The following is a 19,907-nucleotide window of genomic DNA, read 5'->3' on the forward strand; positions in this document are numbered from 1 at the left end:
TAATCGTAAAAAGGGGTTGAATAGAGGGATTTGCAGGTTAAAACATATGCATTAAATTTATCAAATGGTGGCAGGCTCTAATGAGACTCTGTCCTGTCTCCTGTGTGTCCACACAGGCGCACAGAGGGTGCGCCAAATTTTGTTTGTGGCGGATCAAGGCTCACCGCCTCCACTGCACTTTCTTTATCTTAATTCCAACTTGAAAAGATATAATTATCTAGTTTGAACAGGACCGCTATCAAATCCGTCTTTATAGGCAGGGAGGGGAAAAGCTCGAGTGGATTGTGAGGCTCTGAGCCGCTCGGTGTTGCCCGAGATAGGAGTAATGAAGTTGTGGAGTCCGGAGATACAAAGGGCATTAACCTCATTAGCATGAAACCTTTTCTTCTAACTATTGTGGGACCCTTTCAGTCCTCTAATCCCCCCTATTTCAAAGCTGGGTTTGTAATAAAGCTTTTATTTTTTCCCCCTCTAACGCTAATGGTATTCTCTAAAGATTTTTATTGCTGTTATAATCAAATGGACCGATTAAGAATTGCCTGTTCCCCACCAAAAATCGGAAAAAAGTAGCCTAAATTACCAGAAAAAATACTTTCATTTTTGTGCTTCTTTAAAGTGGACATACACCTAAAAAATGCGTCATGTTGCGGTGATTGCAGCAGCACATCAAGATTTAAGACAAAGATCCCATTTTGCGGCACATTGCAACCTTCCCTTATCGCGTCGCGAGGGCGAGTCAGATTGTGCTAAATTATGTCCAACCAAGCCCCTTTGGATCCGGATTAAGAGATTAAAGTGGACCACTGGGCAATGCTTCCCTTTACCCCCCAGCTCCCCCTCATATTACTCGCATGATAATTGCCCAAACTGATTTGCACTTTCACAAAAGCTTGTCGAGACTCTTTGGAGCTGCTGCACACAACCACGGGAGAAACAAATGCAAATGAATTGAGCGCAAATTATTAGCCCTTCTTTGCTTATTTAACAATGCACAAAAACGGCAATGGCTCTAATTTATGAAATGCTTTTGAAATAAAGGCCTGCGTACTTTTACAGCGCGCGACATATTGATAAAACTTTATTGACAAAATATTGACAATTACATACTTCTTGGAAGTATACTTTGTGTTAAAATTGTAGCAAACTTAACACATACACAAAATTATTTACATTCTGTAAAAGAGGGTTTAACAGAAACAATAACAATAACTTTTTTTCTGTACATGGAATACGCTCAGTGCTTGGATTTTTTTTTTTTTATAATTCATTTTAGTCTTTGTGGCATCTTTGAGTGGAGGCTCACGTCCTGACAGAAGGCTGCGTGGGGCCAAGCACAACCACACACTGGTAAAGCTTTAGAGGTTCAAGAAATGTCCTGATACCTTCCCTTAAATTCTCCTTTTCTTTCTAGAAAACCATTTTTTGCTTTTTTTCTTGGAAAAAAACCACGATAAAGCACTGCTACTTCATATGTTTTCACAATCACTTTTACACGAGAATTATGAATTAAAGACTGCACACAATTTGAAAAGAAGTACAATACCTCTTTGTTAGAAAATATAATTAAATAAAATCTGATGTCTTCCTCTTGATTGTGTCAAATTAAAACAACTACCATGCATTTCATTTTTTTCCTTTTTTTTAAAAAAGCTGTTTTGGTATCTTGAGTGGAAAAAAATAGAAGTGCAACCGTCCAGTAGGAATTGGAGAACGAAAAAAAAGAAGAATATTTCAGGAGGTGGCGGGTGGTGACACACAATCTGTCATGTACCATGTTCCTGGTTCTTTTGGACTGACGGAGCCGCAGGGTGACAGCTGGGCCACGCAGCAGCCGGCCTTCCGTCGCCCTCAGCTGCCCATCGGGGATGTGAAATGTGACATCGGGTTATTTGACCCTACTGTCTTCCCACTGTATCCTGTATTCGTGTCCTCCTCCGCTCAGAAGCACATTTGAGTTTCATTTTAATCGTCCGAAGTCACATCGATTTCCTCCGGACTGGACTGCTTGGTGGCCAGCCTCCAGCGATTTATGTGATGGGAGCCCTTCTTCTTCTGCTGCGACTCGGAGCCTTCCTCCTCCAGCTTCTGTCTCTTGAACTTTGTCCTTCGGTTCTGAAACCACACTTTTACCTAAGATGGGAAGACGGAAAATGACGGAAAAATAAATCAGTACCACCAAACAGATGCGCAAAACCTTGCGTAAATACGGACGGGCCTTCACTAACTAAACATGCTAAAAATGAAAGGTTAAAAATATTAGCACATTGCATATTTCTTAGTATTAAATAACATTTTATTACGTATCGAAACAAAACCAAAGATGAGACTGCAGCTGTTATTTTAAAATGCTACATTAATTTACATCTTAAAAGAGGCCACGGTGACACAACGTCAATTATCCACATAGCATTAAAAAGGCACTATTTACCTGGCAGATAAAATAAGATACAATAAAAAAAATCGAGTTGAAAGAAGGATTTTCATTATGTGACACATTTAACACGCTCCTCTAAATCCACTCATCGTGCTGATCAGGGGTACCGTGGGGAATTAACAACATCTAAATCGATAAATTGTCTGGCCCACGCAGCTTTGTCCCTCCCTTCAATGGCAAGTGAGGTGCATTTAATCAGCTCTCAGTGTGCTAATTGAACGACGTGATGCTTCATTTGGGCCGACGGGTTCGAACAATGTGGCAAATATGGCACTGCGACCCACCGAGGCCGCCACCTTCTTTGTATCATTGAGCCCACAAAATGGTTAACTCCTTCATTTAGCCTCCATTTTAAAAGGAAACATTCTCAATGTCCTCCTCGAAACAAAAAGTCACGCAACCCCTCCGAAAATGAGGTTAGCTTGTACAATGAGGGGGCGGGGGATCAGATATTGCCTTGCATATACACCACAAGCCAATTTAAAGGGGGGGAAATATGGTGCGCAAATGCATTTAATTTTCGAGCATTGTGATATATTTTTAAAAAATGACAATATATTACACAAAAATATACAAGAGCAAATATTGGTGAAAACTGAACACCACGCATGGAGAGAGTATTGTTTTCTAAATGTATTTTATGAACACACATGCCCGCATAATATCATACAATATGGTCATCTAAATGGCAAGCAATTTATTCGTAAAAATACACAAATCCCAAATTGTATTCTTACCTGAGTTTCTGTGAGGCTAAGGCTGTGCGCGAGCTGTTTCCTCTCTGCACCCACCACGTAATGATTTTTCTCAAAGGCGTGCTCGAGCCGTAGGAGTTGCGATGGCGAGAAAGCCGTGCGGATTCGTTTGGGCTTTCGGGCCAGCGCGTTGTGCAAAAGGAAGCTCTCGGGACTCGTTTCGTTACCTGAAGCCCAAGAAGAAGAAGAATGGGGGGAGAATGCAACGCTGTCAGTCTGTTTGGTTGCTTTTAAATGATACACCGTAAGGTGTTTAAACGGCAGGCCTGTGCGACGTTATAGGGGAGGTTATAAATTTTATGACAAAAAATTATTGAGGTATTACCGTCTAATGTCATGTCACATTTTTCACAGGCCACAAACATAACAAAGGCTTAATTTAATTTATTTGTATAAAAGAATAGGTACAACCTCAAAGAGAAATAATTGTGATTTGTTTTAATCAAAGTATGTTGATTGCACTTTGTTGTCTTCTTAATTTGAAAAAAATAATTTCAATGTAGCACAAAAATATGGCACAATAAGCGAGTGTCGAGCCTTGTTTTTTTTAAAGACAAACAGAAAAAGCCGAAATTAAAGGCATTGCATCTACATAATAAAAAAAGAATGAACTCAATAAATAAAAATAACAGGAGTAAAATGCAATAAAAATGAAAATCAAGTGTAATTGCGTGCAAGAAGAATAAAACCTGCAGTCCGAACATATTTCGCAATGCGCAACAAAACCGAAAATATTTTTCTTTAAGAGAACATAATTCAGTATAACATTTAAACGGGTAAATTGTTTTATATAATAACGCCACGCGGAAAGGCGCTGGTCAATTTTGAAGCAATGTTGCTTTAAAATTATTTCCTCTTGTCCTCTCAGAAAAAAAACTTTGGGGCTTTCCTTGCGTAAAAGTGAGCCGAAAACCTACCTTGAAATCTGTGTCCCAAGTATCTATATCTGTGTAATAACCAGGGGTAAAAGGTGGAGGGGTCCCTTTGCTGGCTGCCAAAAAGTGGGTGCGGACTATGAGGGGACGAGAGCGGATGAGCGGCCAGGGCGTGCGGCGGGGCCACCGGATGCACCGGGACCGCCGAGTTGGGCGGATGAGAGACCGTCTCGGCGAACACCAAGTCCGGGTTCGAGTAGACACCCCTGGCGCCGGGGTGAAAGCCGTTGAGGAAGGGGTTCATCTGGCCCGAGTTCGCATAGCTGAGAGCCGCCGGCCTGATGGGCTCCTCCGAGCGGGACGCCGGTACCGGATTATCCTTGGCCACCAAAGACTCTATCGTAAAACACCTCTTGGGTGTTGGCTGAAACATGGCGCGATGGTCCGGGTTCCCCAGTTTAAGTGAAAGTTACCGCGGAAAATACTCCAGAGTTGGGAAAGAGGCAAAAGTTGTTGCGCGCGGCAAAGAAGTTCAGCAAAAGCGCAGCACGCACACGGCGCGGTGGACACCGGAGGAGGACGTCAAATCAAAAGAGTCCGTGCGCTCCCAGACTAATCCATGGATGTGATCGTTCTCCTCGGTGACTCGGTGCGGGCAGATGTGTTAGTTCATGAGGCTAATTAGCGCTGCACTCCCATAAACAGCTTCCTGTGAAGCCTCTAATGGCATGCTGATTGGCCGCCGCCTCTGCCGCTCGCCTTAAGGTGGAGAAGGAGCGAAGCGCTTTAAACTGCGTCAATGGCAAAGCGGCCTGAGCTCAGAGAGGCGGACTCGAACACTATGCTGACACGATTCGCCCGCTGCCCGGCACCCCCGCCGTGCGCGCACACGCACACACGCACACACGCCAGCGCGCGCAACTCACGCACGGAGCTCAGGCACCGGAAGGCCTCTGACAAGTCCGCACTCGAAACGAGTAGAGGTTTATTCCGATCTTCGGGGATCGAGTAATTAGACCGGTCGGCCTTAACGCGTCTCTCCTTTATGTTCGTCCACGAATTATTCGATTGAGCCCATTGAAGGACTGCATATAAAAAGTAGTGGAGGCTACAGTAGACAGCCGCTATAGGCTGAAAACAAGCGAAGGAATTGCTCGTTGAGAATCACTACAATTTCTTGTATACAAATGAAAATCGAGACTTTCCAAATTCAGGCATATTTGTGGACAATTGTCATCTTGAATTTTCAATGCTGATTCAATCGTTATACAGACTATTTCCTTCTTTTTTTTAAATCCAAACTGATTTTATTTTGCCTTACAGCATACGAAGATGATCTTTTTACGCATTAATATAAATACACGTTATTGATTTTTACGTTGCTCTTTGAAGAATATCTTCGACCATGTCCAGCGTCTCTGGAAGAAAACAATGTAAAACTATCACCCTGTCAGCAGCCTCCAAAAAGTAAAATTGATAATATATATATATATATATATATGTGTGTAGTGTCTTCCAGTTTTCATTAATTAATTAAAAGAATATTCATGAATTTCCTTTAGTGGATTCTTATTTTGGTACCTTAATATTTGTTCATGGTAAAATACATCCGTGAGTATTATTTTATTTAAACTTCTGTAACCCAGGAATTTCATCTCCGATGACAGATGTCTTAAATGTCTAGTATCAAACGCTAATTTATGTATAGTTAATTAAGCAAATGTATTTATTATTGCTTGTGTTTTAGTATATCATTGGGTTATTCAAAGTTTCTGATCATATTAAATATATTTCCGCGTTAAAAATGCTTGCCTTAGCCTGCAATTGGCAGGTGGAGCTTGAGTGCCCTCTAGTGGCTCATAATGACATATGTACTTAAGCGTGAGCAGAAAAGCACAGCAATTCAAGTCGAGTTTGAACCTCTTCGGAAACAAGAAAAGAATAATAGCAAGCGCAATGGTACTCTTTTTGTATATTGAGCAAGTATCCAATATATTATGTATTATACAGTAATGTCCATATAAGCTATAAACGACAATCAACTTATAATAGGCTAACGACAACAATTAAAATGCTTGCAAGAATATAGCTTTACCATTTTATAGCGAAAACCTTCAGATAAGACATGGCAACTAAGGTCTGAGTCTAACGACTACTTCACAGGTGCGGCACAATGCGTTATTTTTTACACTGGCATACAGTGTGTCTGAAGGTGGTACTCAACCAGTACAGTACACCGCACCCCCCCCCCCCCCGCACATCTCTGCAATAAAAAAAAAATGTTCGATTACATAATTCTGCCTGTTTAAGTGCAGAGGGGAAAAAATCTCATTCAAAATATTTATGCAGACTTGCTATTTGCTGTCATTCTTGCCCGTTAGCTATGGCATGAGAAAGTGAGGCACTGTCCCATTTCTCATTAGGGCTCAATATTTGAATGCTCACCTCCTGAAATGTCAATATCCAATTATTGTCTTTTAACCAAGAGCATACTACAAGTGGAGGTCAAATATTTTAATAAAGGCTTTATCTGTTCACATGCAACTTGGTGGTCACTGCATGAGAGAAGGAGAAACTATCAGATGAGGCAAATTTAATATTTGAAGCATACACTTCGAAATGGATATTTCACTCATTTAACATAGCGCTTGACATTTGTGTAAGAGTGCCATCATATAACAGCAATGTGAAAGTTGACAGTTTAAAAGAGGCAGTTGGTGGTTCACTGAGTTTGCATTGAGAGTTGAAGTTGATATATTGTCCGATATACTATAACATTATAGATAACACTCCTATCCACTGGGGGTCATCATGTCTACGCAGATGGTTTGCTCGAGGCCTCACGTTTTCAGAACTACAGAAGGTCAACTAGGAGTAAAAGGAATAGCCATCCTCAAGAAGAAAAAGAGTTTTCGCAAGAAATTTGAAAATGAACAATACACAGGAAGTATCAGAAGCTTCAATTCAGCTAAATAAGGGATCTGTTACTGAAGGGTAATCTGCCTTTCCATCATTGTTGGGGCTACATTAACGATGTTGGCACTCAGCGGCGGACGGTGGTCCAGCCGTCGTCATCGGTCTCGTTCTTAGTGCGACGAGCGTCTTTGTCTGAACGCCAATTCTTCTCTCCCTCAACATCTTTGTCTGGCTCGTGCTCCTTGGGCCTGTCTCGTTCCTCACGCCTTTCTTCACCGCCACGACGCCAGTTGCCTCCTGCAGAAACAAGTTGACTCATTAGTAATGAGGTCTAGAAAATGAGTTTGTTCACACTCAGTTGGAGCTATGCAGAAACACTACATATATAAAAGGTACATGACACCACCTACTGGTTGCTGTTGGAAGTGTGGCTCACATACTTACAGGTCCCATCTCATCTTTCTCGCTAATAATAGCATGAGCCAATATCTCTTTTTGGTTTATGAATTGAGATAAAGTATAACATACAGTATATGCAGCCTGAAAAGCCCATACAGGGTGTCCACGTATTTATGGCCGAGATATTGCCAATTACCAATCAAAGAAAAGCAGATTTCCATGTTCATCGTGAGCAGAACAGTGATCCGATTAGAGCAAAGCTTATTTATATATTAAATATTAATGGGCCAAGCACATCTGACCAACTAGAATAGCTTGAAAAAGACATTTCCAATTCACAATACCGTGCAAAAACCTCAAGACCAAGAGCACAAGCATATGCTCAGTTTACCATCATTTAGCTCTCTTGGCGGGGCTCTCTGATGATCATCACGGCGGTCTCTGTCACGTGGGCGATCGTCACGTTCTACGCGGCGATCATCACGGTTCCCACGGCGATCATCACGCTCACCAGGACGGTCGGTGTCCTCTGTGCGAGAATCTCTCCAACCGCCTTTTCCTTCTTCTGATCTCCTCCAGCCATTATCCTCTCTGGAAAAACACACAGACCATTAATTGAACTGACAATCCACACAAACGTACAATACAATCGTCATTCTGTCAGACACACCTTTGACGGTCTCTGAAGCGGTCACTGGGTCGCTCGTCTCTCTCGTCATCTTGATCATCGTTGGTACCGCCACGAGGAGGCCCCCAGCTCTCCTCCCTAGCCTTTTCCCGCTCACGCCAACCACCTGTGACATGCGCACCTAGAATGTCATCATCATGATCAACCTAGGGAAGTGGCCAGGGATGGAGCCTATCCCAACTTAGGTATGAATTGCTGAGAATTAATTGATTGTTAATTCATTTGGTGACATAAAATTGTCCCTTGTTAATTCTTTAATAAAAGTGAAATAAGCTTGCTGTTTACTGATTATATTGCCTCTCGACAATCATGACCAATCTTTCATGTTGCATCAAAAATGAAAGAATACAGTATTGACCTGCTTGAAAAGACAGATACAGCCTGAAAGTTGTAGCATAAAGGAAAAGCCACTTTCAAAAGGTGAATTTTCTTAAGACTTTTGGCAGGTATGGAATCTCTCCAAAACAGGAAAGCTGTTGACATTTTTCAGATTCATCAAAGACTTTTATTGACCAGTCTTATTAAAGTGAATAATGTGAGTGAATAAAGACTAAATTATTTTAAATCCTGGTTGAAAACGATGTACTTTGTTTTCCCACACCAATGATTATGGTCTTTTTAAAATCAGGTTTTCCAAAATCTAGTTCTTGCACTGTATGCTTTAAGTAATTTTAGTTAGACGCTTTTTTAAACCGTGATTTACTTGCATTTAAATGTCTAACTCTTTCATTTGCAAATGCTTTTAAATGTGCTATTTTTAATAATCTGATGCATATCGTGTTACCTTGTGTATGAAATGCTCTTAAATAAATAACAGATTTTATTTATAATGCACTTTATATTTGGAGACAAATAAACAAAAGGCAGTGCAATCTATTCCTCGTAGTGATGTTAGAAAGGCTGACAGCCACGTTTAGCTTGGGGAAGACTTTGCCGCTAACTGGTGGCAACAGGTGCTGTAAAAAACAATCTCAGCATATTCTATTTGAGTTTCTTAGCATTGTTAATAAGTAACTGAACACACATCATAATGTTTTTATCTTGGTGGCAACAGTTTGTCTTGGCACAAAACTTATACTGGGCTCCACCGATTGAGCCTCTCCAGTTGCGAAGATGAATCAAGTCAGCTGCCACACCGCCACCAACAACTCCAAAATAAAAGCCTACCAAGGCACCGATGTCAGTGCATTACTATTTATTTTGAAGTCGGCCTCACCACTCGGCCGCATGCTCCGTCATGAATAGCATGAACAATTGCTGCTGGCTTGACTAGGTCTTCACACAGTGCACACTAGAACATTTATTTCTTTGCCAAAATACACACACAACAAATAATCTAAGTAACACGAACTATATATAAAATGTGATTTTTTTTTTTATAGAATTCACTGGATTTTACGGGAAGTGCATTTCATTAATTCCAAGAGGAAACGTTAAAGTGTTGTGCGAAGGTTTTGCATTGCTAATAAAATCACGAAATAAATGACATTTGTAACTTTAAGTTCTTCTAGGAGTGTCCAAAAGGATTGTATTGACGTGACTTATAAGGGGATTGGACGGTTAGGCCTGTTAAATCCATTTATGAGCAATGAGATCCAGAAGCAGAAAACCATATTGACTAAGTTCATTTAGCAGATGTGCAATGTGCTTTCTGCTTAGAAAAAAGTTCTGTTGCATTTATTGGCTCTTTTATGAAGACTGACAACCAATTCTCCAACTGCAGAAGGTTTTGTCTTGACAGGTAAATGGCATTCAATGATGCCTTTTTGGAGAAGTCACAATTCCAATTTGTCATTTCCTGCATCTCTTAAACAAAAACGCTCTCTGGATTTAACTTTAGTCCCAATTAACAAGATGACCCAACGGCCAAATGCTTACCAGCTCTACCGAGGGGCTTCCAGGGTGCAGGGTCATCGGTATCACGATCACGACGCGGACCATCGTCTCTTCTTCCACCTCTGTCGTCATCGCCTCCTCTTCTGGCTCCCCAGTCATCAAAGCCACGTCTTGGACCGCGATCGTCGTCAAAGCCACGGCGGGGACCGCGATCGTCGTCAAAGCCACGGCGGGGGCCGCGATCGTCGTCAAAGCCACGCCGAGGACCGCGATCGTCGTCAAAGCCACGCCGGGGACCCCGATCATCATCGAAGCCCCGCCGCGGGCCGCGATCGTCATCAAAACCTCTGCGGGATGGACGGTCATCATCTCCACCCCGACGTGAACCTCGATCATCATCAAAGCCTCTACGAGGGCCTCTGTCATCTCCGCCCCGACGTAGACCTCTCTCCTCCTTGTCATCATCACGACCCTCTTGCCTCCATTCCCTAAGAGTGAGAGAGCCCAGGTCTTAGAAGAGCACAGATTCCCACAGCCAATGAGTATGCAGCAAACACACCTGTCGGCCACAGGACGCCGCCACTCTGATTCTCCTTCAGTGCGCTTCCGCCATCCTCCCTCTTCTTTCTCACCCCAGTCCTGATTAGAACAATAATAACTTTACTTTCACATCAAGGATCTACAGTAAACTCCCACTATATTGCTAGGCGGTTGGGAGATTGCTACAGCAAGAATGTTTTGGTAAGGCCGCTAATAGCAGACTTTCTCTTATTGCAGGGGGGTTTGGAACATATCCCCACAATAAACTGTGATATATTGTTAGTAAGGGGCCCTAAAATACAAGTTTAGATGAACCTTGGTTTTCTCATCCGGGATAGTGCGTCGCTCCTCTTCACGACGGCGCTCGCGCTCTTCGATCTCCTGCTGACGAGCACGTTGCTTCCGTTCCTGCTCTTCAAGCTTACGCAGGCGCTCCTGGTACTCTCTCTCCTCCTCCTCTCGCTGCTCCTGTTCAATGCGCTCACGCTCCTCACGTTCTGAGACACAAACAGCACCCAGCTTTAGTCAACTTAAGTAAATTATAAAAAGGTTTTAGTTTACAGGATTTTCTTTTAATCATAAACCACTAATTTTTCCCCAAACTTTGAACCCAGTGTCTTTTAATGTAATGGGGTTTGGATTTTTACTGACGAGCCGTCAATAGATTTAACATTCTTGTCACATCTGACCAATAAAATTACAGAGCATGTCACAGTCCTCATATTGAATCCCTATCAGCTATTTATGATGTACTGGACTAGCCGGCTGGCTGAGAGAGAGAAGGAGCGAGAGACAGCGGGACTTAAAGGTAAAAAATATGTGGAAGTGTTGTGGTACGCGCAGCTGTTGAAAGAAGCAATTGCGAGCCAAAATGAACATCTTAAGTTGCATTTAATTTGATGTAATCAAGTGAACTAGGTCTAAAAATCATCTGTGAATTTGCTTTGCGTGACAAGATTCTAAAAAAGGTTCTAGTACGCTGTGCAACAGTAGCTGCGTTCTGCATCGTTTTGGGGGGAGCTTCTAATATAGATGATAATAAATTTTAATAACGTGCCTGCTGCTACTACTCCGAAATGGGTAATTTTTATGGGTAAATTGAGCTCTTGCGGCTTTTAAGTTAAATGGGAAAAAAAGTAAAAGTTTTCATCTTTTAACAAATGCACATCATGGGTTTCAAGTTCAACACAATTTTGACAAACTACTATCATGTTAAAAGAGCAAAGCTTCAGATATCAAACAACCTAAACGAAAATGTTTTTATTACATCTTATTAAAAGCATTACCAGCCAATAAGTAGGCCCATCTGGTTTCTGAGTAATAGTGTATTGCTGTTCATTACCTTTCTTGAGTTGTTCCTCATGGATGCGCTGTTCTTCTTCCTCTTTCTGGAGGTAGAAAGCCTTACGTCTGTCTTCTTTACGCTGCCTCTTCCTTTCCTCCAGACGATTCTTCCTTTCCTCCACCAAGCGCTCCTCGAATGCCTTCAGTTTCTCCTACGAAACGAAAAACGTAAAATGTGCACTTAAATTATGTTACTACTAAACCGATATAGGCAACTACTCTCCCTCACCTCATAAATGAAGCTACGAGCAGCAGTTATTTTGGACAAAAAGTTTTCCTTGTCCTCCATCATGCGGGACATGCGATTCTTGTGCTCCAGGGCCTTTTCTCGTTCTACTTTCATGTTACTGATCTGCAAGAACAAAACAAGTTTGTATAAATCTGGAAGTTTTTTTAATGTGTGTGTATTAGTTCATTTTCCAACAAACCCGCTCGTCCTCCTGCAGCTCCCACAGTTCCATGTCCTTGATGCGCTGCTCCTCATACGCCTTTGTGATGAGAGGAATTTCCTCAAGTCGTTTTGCCCTCTCAAAGTAGTCGATCTGTGGAGGGAGACAATGAGTCCAGTACAGTGATGAGTGATGTCACCAATAAAACATCTCGCCGTTACCTTCTTCTCCTGATTCTTCAGGCGCTCTTGAAGTTCTTTCTTCTCTTTTTCCAGCTGCTCCACCTGCTTAGCCATGATGAAGTCAGGATCCAGCTCCTCCAGGTCCTGCACCACGACAAAAGGTACGTTAAAGGCATCTTAGTGACAATTACAACATATTGCTGCAAAACGTATGGCCCAACAGGGCTTGAGAGGTCTGACTTTACCTCAATGTCAATATCCTTAAAGGCCTTGGCTCCCAGTTCAGTCTTCTTAATTTGCTCCAGCCGCTCTCGAACCGTCTTTTTCTTGATCTGTTCATGCTCTTGCATAATGCGCTCCTTCTCCCTCTCTTTAGCCTCCTGGCGCAGGCGCTCCTCCTCTGCCTTGCGGACCTTCTGCAGTTCAGCTTCTCGCTGCTCCAGTTCCTCCTTTTCGCGTTGTATGTTTAGGCTTTCCAGGCGCTCCTTGCGCTCTTCGATGGTCTGTCTACGAGCCAGGATTCGCTGATGATCTTTGCGGGCATTTTTCAGATAAGCAGCTATGGCCTGCTGGCTCTGCTCCTCACGCTCTTGCTAAAAGAGGAAAAAACGGTTATTTCACATTTTGCACTCAAGAATTTAAAACCTATGTAAGGGTCAAGAGGAATGATGCCACATTTGTCCAACTGTGAACGCATTTTGTAATTGATGAAAAATAAGGTTTTTGAAAAGAGCAACATTTGTGAGAATGTCATTGACAAAAAAAAAAAACTGTGATAATATTTTATTTTAATTTTCTTTAATTTAATAGAACTCAATCGCAATTTGCTTCTTCGACACTTATCTCAACTTAAGTGAGTACTCCATGCATACACGAGACCACACTGCCCTAAGAGGCCAATGAAAAATAACAGCCGGTATTTATTTTTATTGAATTGTTTTTCATTGGTATGTTATTAATTTGTTACTTATCCCTTCTTTGGTAGTTTATTCAAGTTGCATTTAAAGTTTAGGGTTACGTTATTTATTTATTTATTTGTTTTTATTGTCGTACCAACACAGGCTTCCATATGATAGTGCAAGAAAGATGATACCCTAGGTCAGCAAAGTAATTCACAAGAAATACAAATGGAACCAGATGAAATGGAGATGCTTATTTACAGCTCAAACGTGTGCTAAGGTCTTGATGGAGTAGAATTACAATCCAAGAGGCCTGAATTTCACACATTTACATGAATCTTTTGTACTTTGACAACACCAATAGTAAACTAATTGCTGTCGTGTATATAGCACCACACCAAGGCCATATGCGCCCAGCCCAGCGAAGCGCTTTGCGGCATTCTTGGCAGTTCAGTTAACCAAAGGAAAAAAATGAATAAATACAAACTAAAAAGAAAAAAAGAATCTGTGATGCTCAGCATTGCTATTCTTTGTCTTGATGAGGCGCAATTTGCAAATTTTGACTCACAATCTACAATGTGAGACATCCCTTTTCAATCTTTGCAGTGACTAAGAAAAAGCGGCAAGTGAATATGCGAGAATAGACTGAGCTCACCAGTGTGGAGGCAGGTTTGATGACCTGCAGGGCCTTGGCCAAAGAGGCAGACATAGCAGTCAGCTGGTTCCTGATTTGCTCAGATGGCATGTTTTGCAAGAAGGGACCAACTGGAGCATCCTCCTTAGTCGAGTAGTTGAGGTCAGATCCAAAACTCAACGTCCGAGAGGTGTGGTCAATTCGGACCTTCATAAGGGAACATAGATTTTGGTGACACTAGTCCATTCGTGTGTGCCTGAGTCATGATTTTACCTGCAGATCGCAGTGCCTAGCAGCATCAACAATGGAGCGCTCCAATTGGAAGGCATCCACAAATGGAACAAGGGAGGCCAGACGACTGAACTCAATGCTTTGATAAATCTGCGCCACCTAATACAAATGGGTACAAATAGGAAATGACCATAGCAAATGTGTGCTTGTAAAATCAAACTATTTCAAGACAATTGTTTTTTTGTTTTTTTTTTTATTACTTGTTGCAGGAGACGCAAGATGGTGTTACTTTGCAGGTGAGGGACATATTGCTGAAGGTCAGATTCCTTCTCACCTTGGTCTCTCACCCAATTCAGCACCTGGGAATAGAGCAGAGCACATTTTGGAATGGGAAAAGAAAATTACCAAAGGCAACGAGAAATATGGTATACGTTTTATCATACTTTATTTGGGTGAACAAATGTAGAGTTGGGCGATATTTCGTGATACGGTATTCCCATGGTGTCTAAATTTTTTTAATTTATTTACACCTTTGTCTGCTGGCCTCTCACAGTAGCATAAGAGGGGAGTTTGGCCGGAGAGTAGGGCTGCACAATTTTGAAAAAAAAAATAAAATAAATAATTGCGATTATTCGGACCAATATTGCTAGTTGTTGCCTCCCCTTCATCTGTTTAAAATAATAGACGTACCGCCCGTCTATAGCACGAGCATCTACCTCTCCTCATCTACGGCGGCAGAAGTTACTTCCATTACATCCACTTCGGTACACAGCAATCACAGAAAAAAACTGAGGTGCATGCGTAGTGTGTTATTGTCGCTGACTTTAGGCACCGGAGCGCAGACTAACACGTTACACTGATTGGCCAGCGCCATTAAGACCCGAGCATCGACAATTTTGGTTGGCTAAGTCGTCTGTCATTCAAACGCCAAAGGTTGGGGGAGAGTGGAAAAACAATACAAAACCTCAGTGTCATGCGATTTGATAAATGCACTACGTCAAACCTCGATGTCGATTCGATTTAGATTTATCATACAGCCCTACCGGCGAGGAGACAAGAATATATTTAGGTTCGCTGAATCGCCAGATAGCAGCTTGACGACAGGCAAATAGATTTATAACTAGTCTGAAATGTTGAATGCTTCAGAAAATAGATGAATTCATTTTGGGAAGAACACCATGTGTTCTGCCATTCGACATCAAGGCGAGGGTTCCTGAAGGTCAAAGTAATTTATTTTAAGGTTGATGCTGCATTGTCGTTAGCGCATTGGTATCTTTTCAAAAAAGCGCTGTGTACAACAGCGAAACGTCAAAATTTGAATCTGGCCCAACCCTACCACATTGAGAAGTTTGTTGCTTCCAACTGCTTTACCTTGGTTACTCTTCCACTCAGCTTCAAAGGATGGAAGTCGACTTCGAGCCAGTTGTGAAGTTCTTTCACCTCAGGTACTACGTACTGCAACAGGTTAAATCTCACCTGGAAGAAACATTAAAAATTAGAGGTCTTTCAAAATCTCCAAGAAAAAAGGTTTAACAAGTAAAGCGGAGTAGTTGTAAATGACCACATTATATTCCACAGGGCATGCACCAATTATTTGATATTTTAATGCAGACAATGTACCAAGACATTTGATTTGCTTACGTCTTACATATACAAGACAACTTTATGAACATCTGCAGAATACGACATTGTCTATGTTGAGATTTCACTATCAAATATTTATAGAATCAATTATTCCGTATGTATGTATGCATGTGTATATATACATACATACATATATATATATATAGATATAATTGAATAATAAATACATTTGAATTCAAATGTATTGCCCAACATTTTTTAAACAGAGCTACTCTCTTGGGTACTGATTAATGTGATGGGCTACACTTCAAGGTTTTGTGTTCAACTGCATGTCAATTACAGGTTATTCATGCTATGGTTGGAAATAATGAATATTTTTGCAATTCATTCAACATTTTCCCCCCGATAAATTATCATTTAATGGTTTGGTCTGTAACAATGGGGAAAAATGTTCACTGTTCTTTGCTTGCAAATATAGCATTTTGATTAAATACAAACGCTAATCCATCTGCCTTTATTAGGCTAAAACAAGAGGTTTTAGACCGTTTTGAGATAAATATTGTCTCTAAACGATAAATTGACAATCAAATAAGATTTTTTTTATTAAATCGATTAATTTTGCCTTCTCTAATTTCAAGTACTATTTCTAACAAACAAAACTTAATAAAATTATTTGACAGAATACTGTCACTTTTTGAGTTATAAATAAATATAAATATATAAGTAAATGAAAAAAAAAATAATTACAAACTCACTCTAAAACGATCACCCAAAATCACTCCACAATATAAAACATTTAAGAGAACATTCATACAAAAGACCCACCATGTCATTGATCAGACTTTGGCGGGTTGGTGGAGCCTGCAAGCCCAGGAGGGTTGCCAGCCGGCGGTGTTTCTCCACAATGATACCATCCATGTCCAACAGCCGAGCGATATCTGTGCGCTCAGGGGTGATGGGAATGGAGAGAGTAGCCAGGAGGACTCTAGTAGACATCCTGAAGGTGGAGTGAGATGGCATTTATAATTAAAGGCGCTTCACCAGAATAATCCATCCATCCATGAGCCACTTATCATCACAAGGGTCGCGAGCATGCTGGAGCCTTTCCCAGCTGTCTTTGGACAGTAGGCGCGGTACAACGTGAACTGGTTGCCAGCCAATCACATGGCACACATAGACAGACAGCCATTCATACTCACAATCACAACTTGGGCCATTTTGTGTTCCATTAACCTACATTGAATGTTTTTGGAATGTGGGAAGAAACTGGAGTACACAGAAAAAACACAGCACGGGGAGAACATGCGAACTCCACAAAGGAAGGCCGGAACCGCAATCGAACCTTGCACCTCTTTACTGTGAGGCGGACGACCTAACGAGTTGTCCATCGCGCAGCCCTCACCAGAATAAATCTTACACAAAAGTGTGATTGTTAAAAAAATAAAATTAAAATACCTCTGCATCTCATCTTGTGTGAGATTCTTGCGCATCTCTCTGGAGAGGTGATAAAGCCTATGGAGGGTGCAAGCATGGAAAAGAGCATTTCCAGACTTCCAAAACACAGTCGACACCTTGTTGTAGTAGTTGGCCATTAGCTGGGGTTTGGGCGGCTTCTTGGACAGAGCAAACAGACCATGGATGTCTTCAACAGCCTTGAATGCTTCCTGGAAAGAATTTTTTTTTTTTTTATACATAGCACCATTCTCTTAACAATCGCAACATTAGAAAACATTTCAAGTATCATTAGAGGTCTTCCTCATCAACCTCAACGCATTTCGTCATATTTGTCATATACAGTGGACCCCCGCTCTTCGTGGGTCAGACTACACAAGTTTGAGTTTTCCTATTCACCAGTTAAATACATTATTAATGTTTTAACCCTCCTTAAAACATTGCCTGTTGAGGCACAAGTTGTGATATAGACACTTTGCCGCTGGCACATATTTTTATTTCCAGTATTTCCAATAGGAGAAAATGTAGGCTTAGTTAATTCGAAACATTTAGAGGTACCACAACATATTGTGTTCCACCCTTCAACCTTGTGAATGAGTAATAGTCATATATTCTTCTATGAGAAACGGACCTGCCAGAGCTCCATGCTTATAGCACTGTCAAGCTGCACCAGGCGTGTCTCCAGGTGCATGGACTGGCTTTCAGGGTTGTTCAGGTTGATGGCAGTGCTCTGGTTGTGGTGTCGCTGAATCTGACCCAGATGCATCCGCAGGTTGTCACACAACTTACGAAACTCTGCCTTTCGGGTGTACTGAAGGCAAAACTTGAATGCTGCAAGAGAAAGGACAACACATTTCAAGCAAGATGACTTTACAATAGAGACCTGAAAGCGGAAGTCAAGTCAAAGTTGTCTTTACAACATTCCCTGGCACTCAAAACACGGTTTCTGATTATTATTGTGATTATTTTGAAGAAAAAGAAAAGTCCAACCATTTTATCCATCTCAGGGGGAGCCATTTTGCCTTGGACTGCCACTTGCTGTTGACTCAAAAGGACATCACAGTGCCCAAGGGCTCGGCTTGCGAACATCGTGCAACCCAGAAAACAGCTGAGCTGTGATGTGATGTCCTTTTCAGTGGGCATCAAGGGGCAGTACAAGGGAAAATGTAGCTCCCAGCCGTGGACAGAAATGGGTGGATTTTTCCACGTTAATTTATATTCCAAAAGCGCAATATTTACCAGAATACCGAATTTAGGCGTATGGAGGTGCATAGAATATAACGTGGTAAAAAGGAAAAGGTTGACTTGACTTTCCCTTTAACAATAATTATGACCCCACTTACTACATTCACTCTAACACCAAATAACACATTCCAAAGTAAACAGTTAAACATGTCCTAATAATCAATATGTTATCAATACCTTGCTGGGCGATGTCATGGTAAAGGCGCTCCACCTTGGAGTTGTTTCGGAGAAGGTCCAGGCACTGTCGGTAGGACTCCCACAGAAATTTCACCCACGGAGTGAGGAGCAGACGATCGGTACGATCCTGAGTGTCCTCTCCACTCACAGCACTCAGGAGTACACTGAAGGTAGACAACCAAGCCCAAAACAATATTCATTGAACTATTAAAGAAGAACCAATAAACCACCACGTACAACCAAGACAAACTCTCTCACCTTTCTGGAGTCTGGATGTTGTCTAAATCCTCAATGTCAAGGACCATTTGCTGGGACTCCCCTTTAGCCATTTCGGTCTTGTCCTCAGCCAGCTTCAAATAAGCCCTCACCACATCCTCTAGAGATTTGATGTTCACCTGACAGTACAAACCAAGACCACATGAATCCCAAATGTCCTTGGATAAGAGGAGACATCAATGACCCTAACCTGTTGACAGATGTTTTTGTACTGGTAGAGGCCCTCCTTTGCCAGGTGGCTCTTGCGAAGATCCACGCAAAGCTCCAGGTATTTGAGCATAATAGGCTCGTGGATCTTCTGCCATGTTCGATGTTTCTTGCTCTTGATGACATCGTACAGCACATCCAATGCAGGCAGTTTCTTGCCAACTTCCAAAAATTCTGCACATTACACGAAGATGAAGTAACTGTGTAGCCATGCAATAAATTCGGCAGAACTGCATCACATTTCGTTAAATAACAATTTCTTGGTACGCAGCTGGGCCCAATGCGACGACACGTTATCATAGACATCGTCATCATTTACTAAACGAGAAAATTGACATTAGTAATTTGACATTGCATCATTCACTTCGACTGTTAAGCTTCAAATTGTCTCTTCTTTTCATTCCACGGGAGCGGCCTTGCTCGTTAGCTCTCATACATTCACCGTAACTTCCTCCGCGCCATTAAGTAGCTAGCGCTAGCATTAGCACCGCTTTCGGTGACGAGGCAGCTCAAGGCTAACGGCAGCGTCAGCCACGACAAACTATTTCTACTCACCATTCGCTCGTTTTAGAGCATTTTCTGGGCGCTGAAAATACGCCGGCATTTTGGTGGCTCGGTTGTCTACTCAAATCGCCGAACTTATGTGAATTTTGAAAGATTTCACCAGTCCATCCAGGCCACAGGTTCAAGCACGGAGACGGCGGTGCCTGAGAAAGGAAGAACCTCGTGAACGGCCTGCCAAGGTTGCCAAGTCCGTCAGGCGCCATCCCCCATGAAATGTAACAGTTCAATCATGAAGTACATTTGAAATAACTACCAACGTGATCTCAAAGATTTAAAGTAT

General features: G+C 41.8%; 2 protein-coding genes across 3 annotated transcripts; both read right to left on the minus strand.

The window, feature by feature from the left end:
- Positions 1 to 1,147: 1,147 nt before the first annotated feature.
- On the minus strand, positions 1,148 to 5,015 carry emx2 (empty spiracles homeobox 2). The gene is made up of 3 exons (XM_088304562.1): positions 4,107 to 5,015; positions 3,172 to 3,356; positions 1,148 to 2,130 (listed from the first exon to the last, which is right to left on the minus strand). Exons 1-3 carry the CDS (start codon positions 4,495 to 4,497, stop codon positions 1,963 to 1,965), a joined length of 744 nt encoding a protein of 247 aa, XP_088160688.1. The 5' UTR covers positions 4,498 to 5,015; the 3' UTR covers positions 1,148 to 1,962.
- Positions 5,016 to 6,563: 1,548 nt separating this feature from the next.
- eif3a (eukaryotic translation initiation factor 3 subunit A) lies at positions 6,564 to 19,821 on the minus strand. Of its 2 annotated transcripts, none has more exons than XM_088304561.1 (22): positions 19,619 to 19,821; positions 19,047 to 19,237; positions 18,839 to 18,975; positions 18,581 to 18,744; positions 17,790 to 17,989; positions 17,162 to 17,370; positions 16,532 to 16,703; positions 15,494 to 15,598; positions 14,383 to 14,481; positions 14,165 to 14,281; positions 13,913 to 14,098; positions 12,604 to 12,951; positions 12,398 to 12,502; positions 12,216 to 12,329; positions 12,017 to 12,139; positions 11,786 to 11,939; positions 10,759 to 10,940; positions 10,463 to 10,542; positions 9,946 to 10,391; positions 8,050 to 8,173; positions 7,771 to 7,970; positions 6,564 to 7,277 (listed from the first exon to the last, which is right to left on the minus strand). In XM_088304561.1, the coding sequence occupies exons 1-22, from the start codon at positions 19,665 to 19,667 to the stop codon at positions 7,108 to 7,110; spliced, it is 3,675 nt and encodes a 1,224-aa protein (XP_088160687.1). In that variant the 5' UTR covers positions 19,668 to 19,821; the 3' UTR covers positions 6,564 to 7,107. The 2 variants fall into 2 exon arrangements, with proteins under 2 accessions (XP_088160687.1, XP_088160686.1); XM_088304560.1 differs by having other exon boundaries at positions 8,050 to 8,188.
- Between the last annotated feature and the right edge of the window lie 86 nt (positions 19,822 to 19,907).

Source organism: Idiotropiscis lumnitzeri, chromosome 9 (genome assembly GCF_059441095.1).
Source record: "Idiotropiscis lumnitzeri isolate Australia: NSW breed Sydney's pygmy pipehorse chromosome 9, RoL_Ilum_1.0, whole genome shotgun sequence".
Classification (NCBI taxonomy): domain Eukaryota; kingdom Metazoa; phylum Chordata; class Actinopteri; order Syngnathiformes; family Syngnathidae; genus Idiotropiscis; species Idiotropiscis lumnitzeri.

Coding starts and splice junctions, on each gene's coding strand:
- emx2 (XM_088304562.1), bottom strand. CDS start 4,497: ATGTTTCAGCCAACACCCAAGAGGTGTTTTACGATAGAGTCTTTGGTG. Junction 3,357..4,106: donor CTTGGGACACAGATTTCAAG/GTAGGTTTTCGG, acceptor CTTGGGCTTCAG/GTAACGAAACGAGTCCCGAG. Junction 2,131..3,171: donor TTAGCCTCACAGAAACTCAG/GTAAGAATACAA, acceptor TTCCCATCTTAG/GTAAAAGTGTGGTTTCAGAA.
- eif3a (XM_088304560.1), bottom strand. CDS start 19,667: ATGCCGGCGTATTTTCAGCGCCCAGAAAATGCTCTAAAACGAGCGAAT. Junction 14,282..14,382: donor TCTTGCGTCTCCTGCAACAA/GTAATAAAAAAA, acceptor CATTTGTATTAG/GTGGCGCAGATTTATCAAAG. Junction 12,140..12,215: donor AGCTGCAGGAGGACGAGCGG/GTTTGTTGGAAA, acceptor TTGTTCTTGCAG/ATCAGTAACATGAAAGTAGA.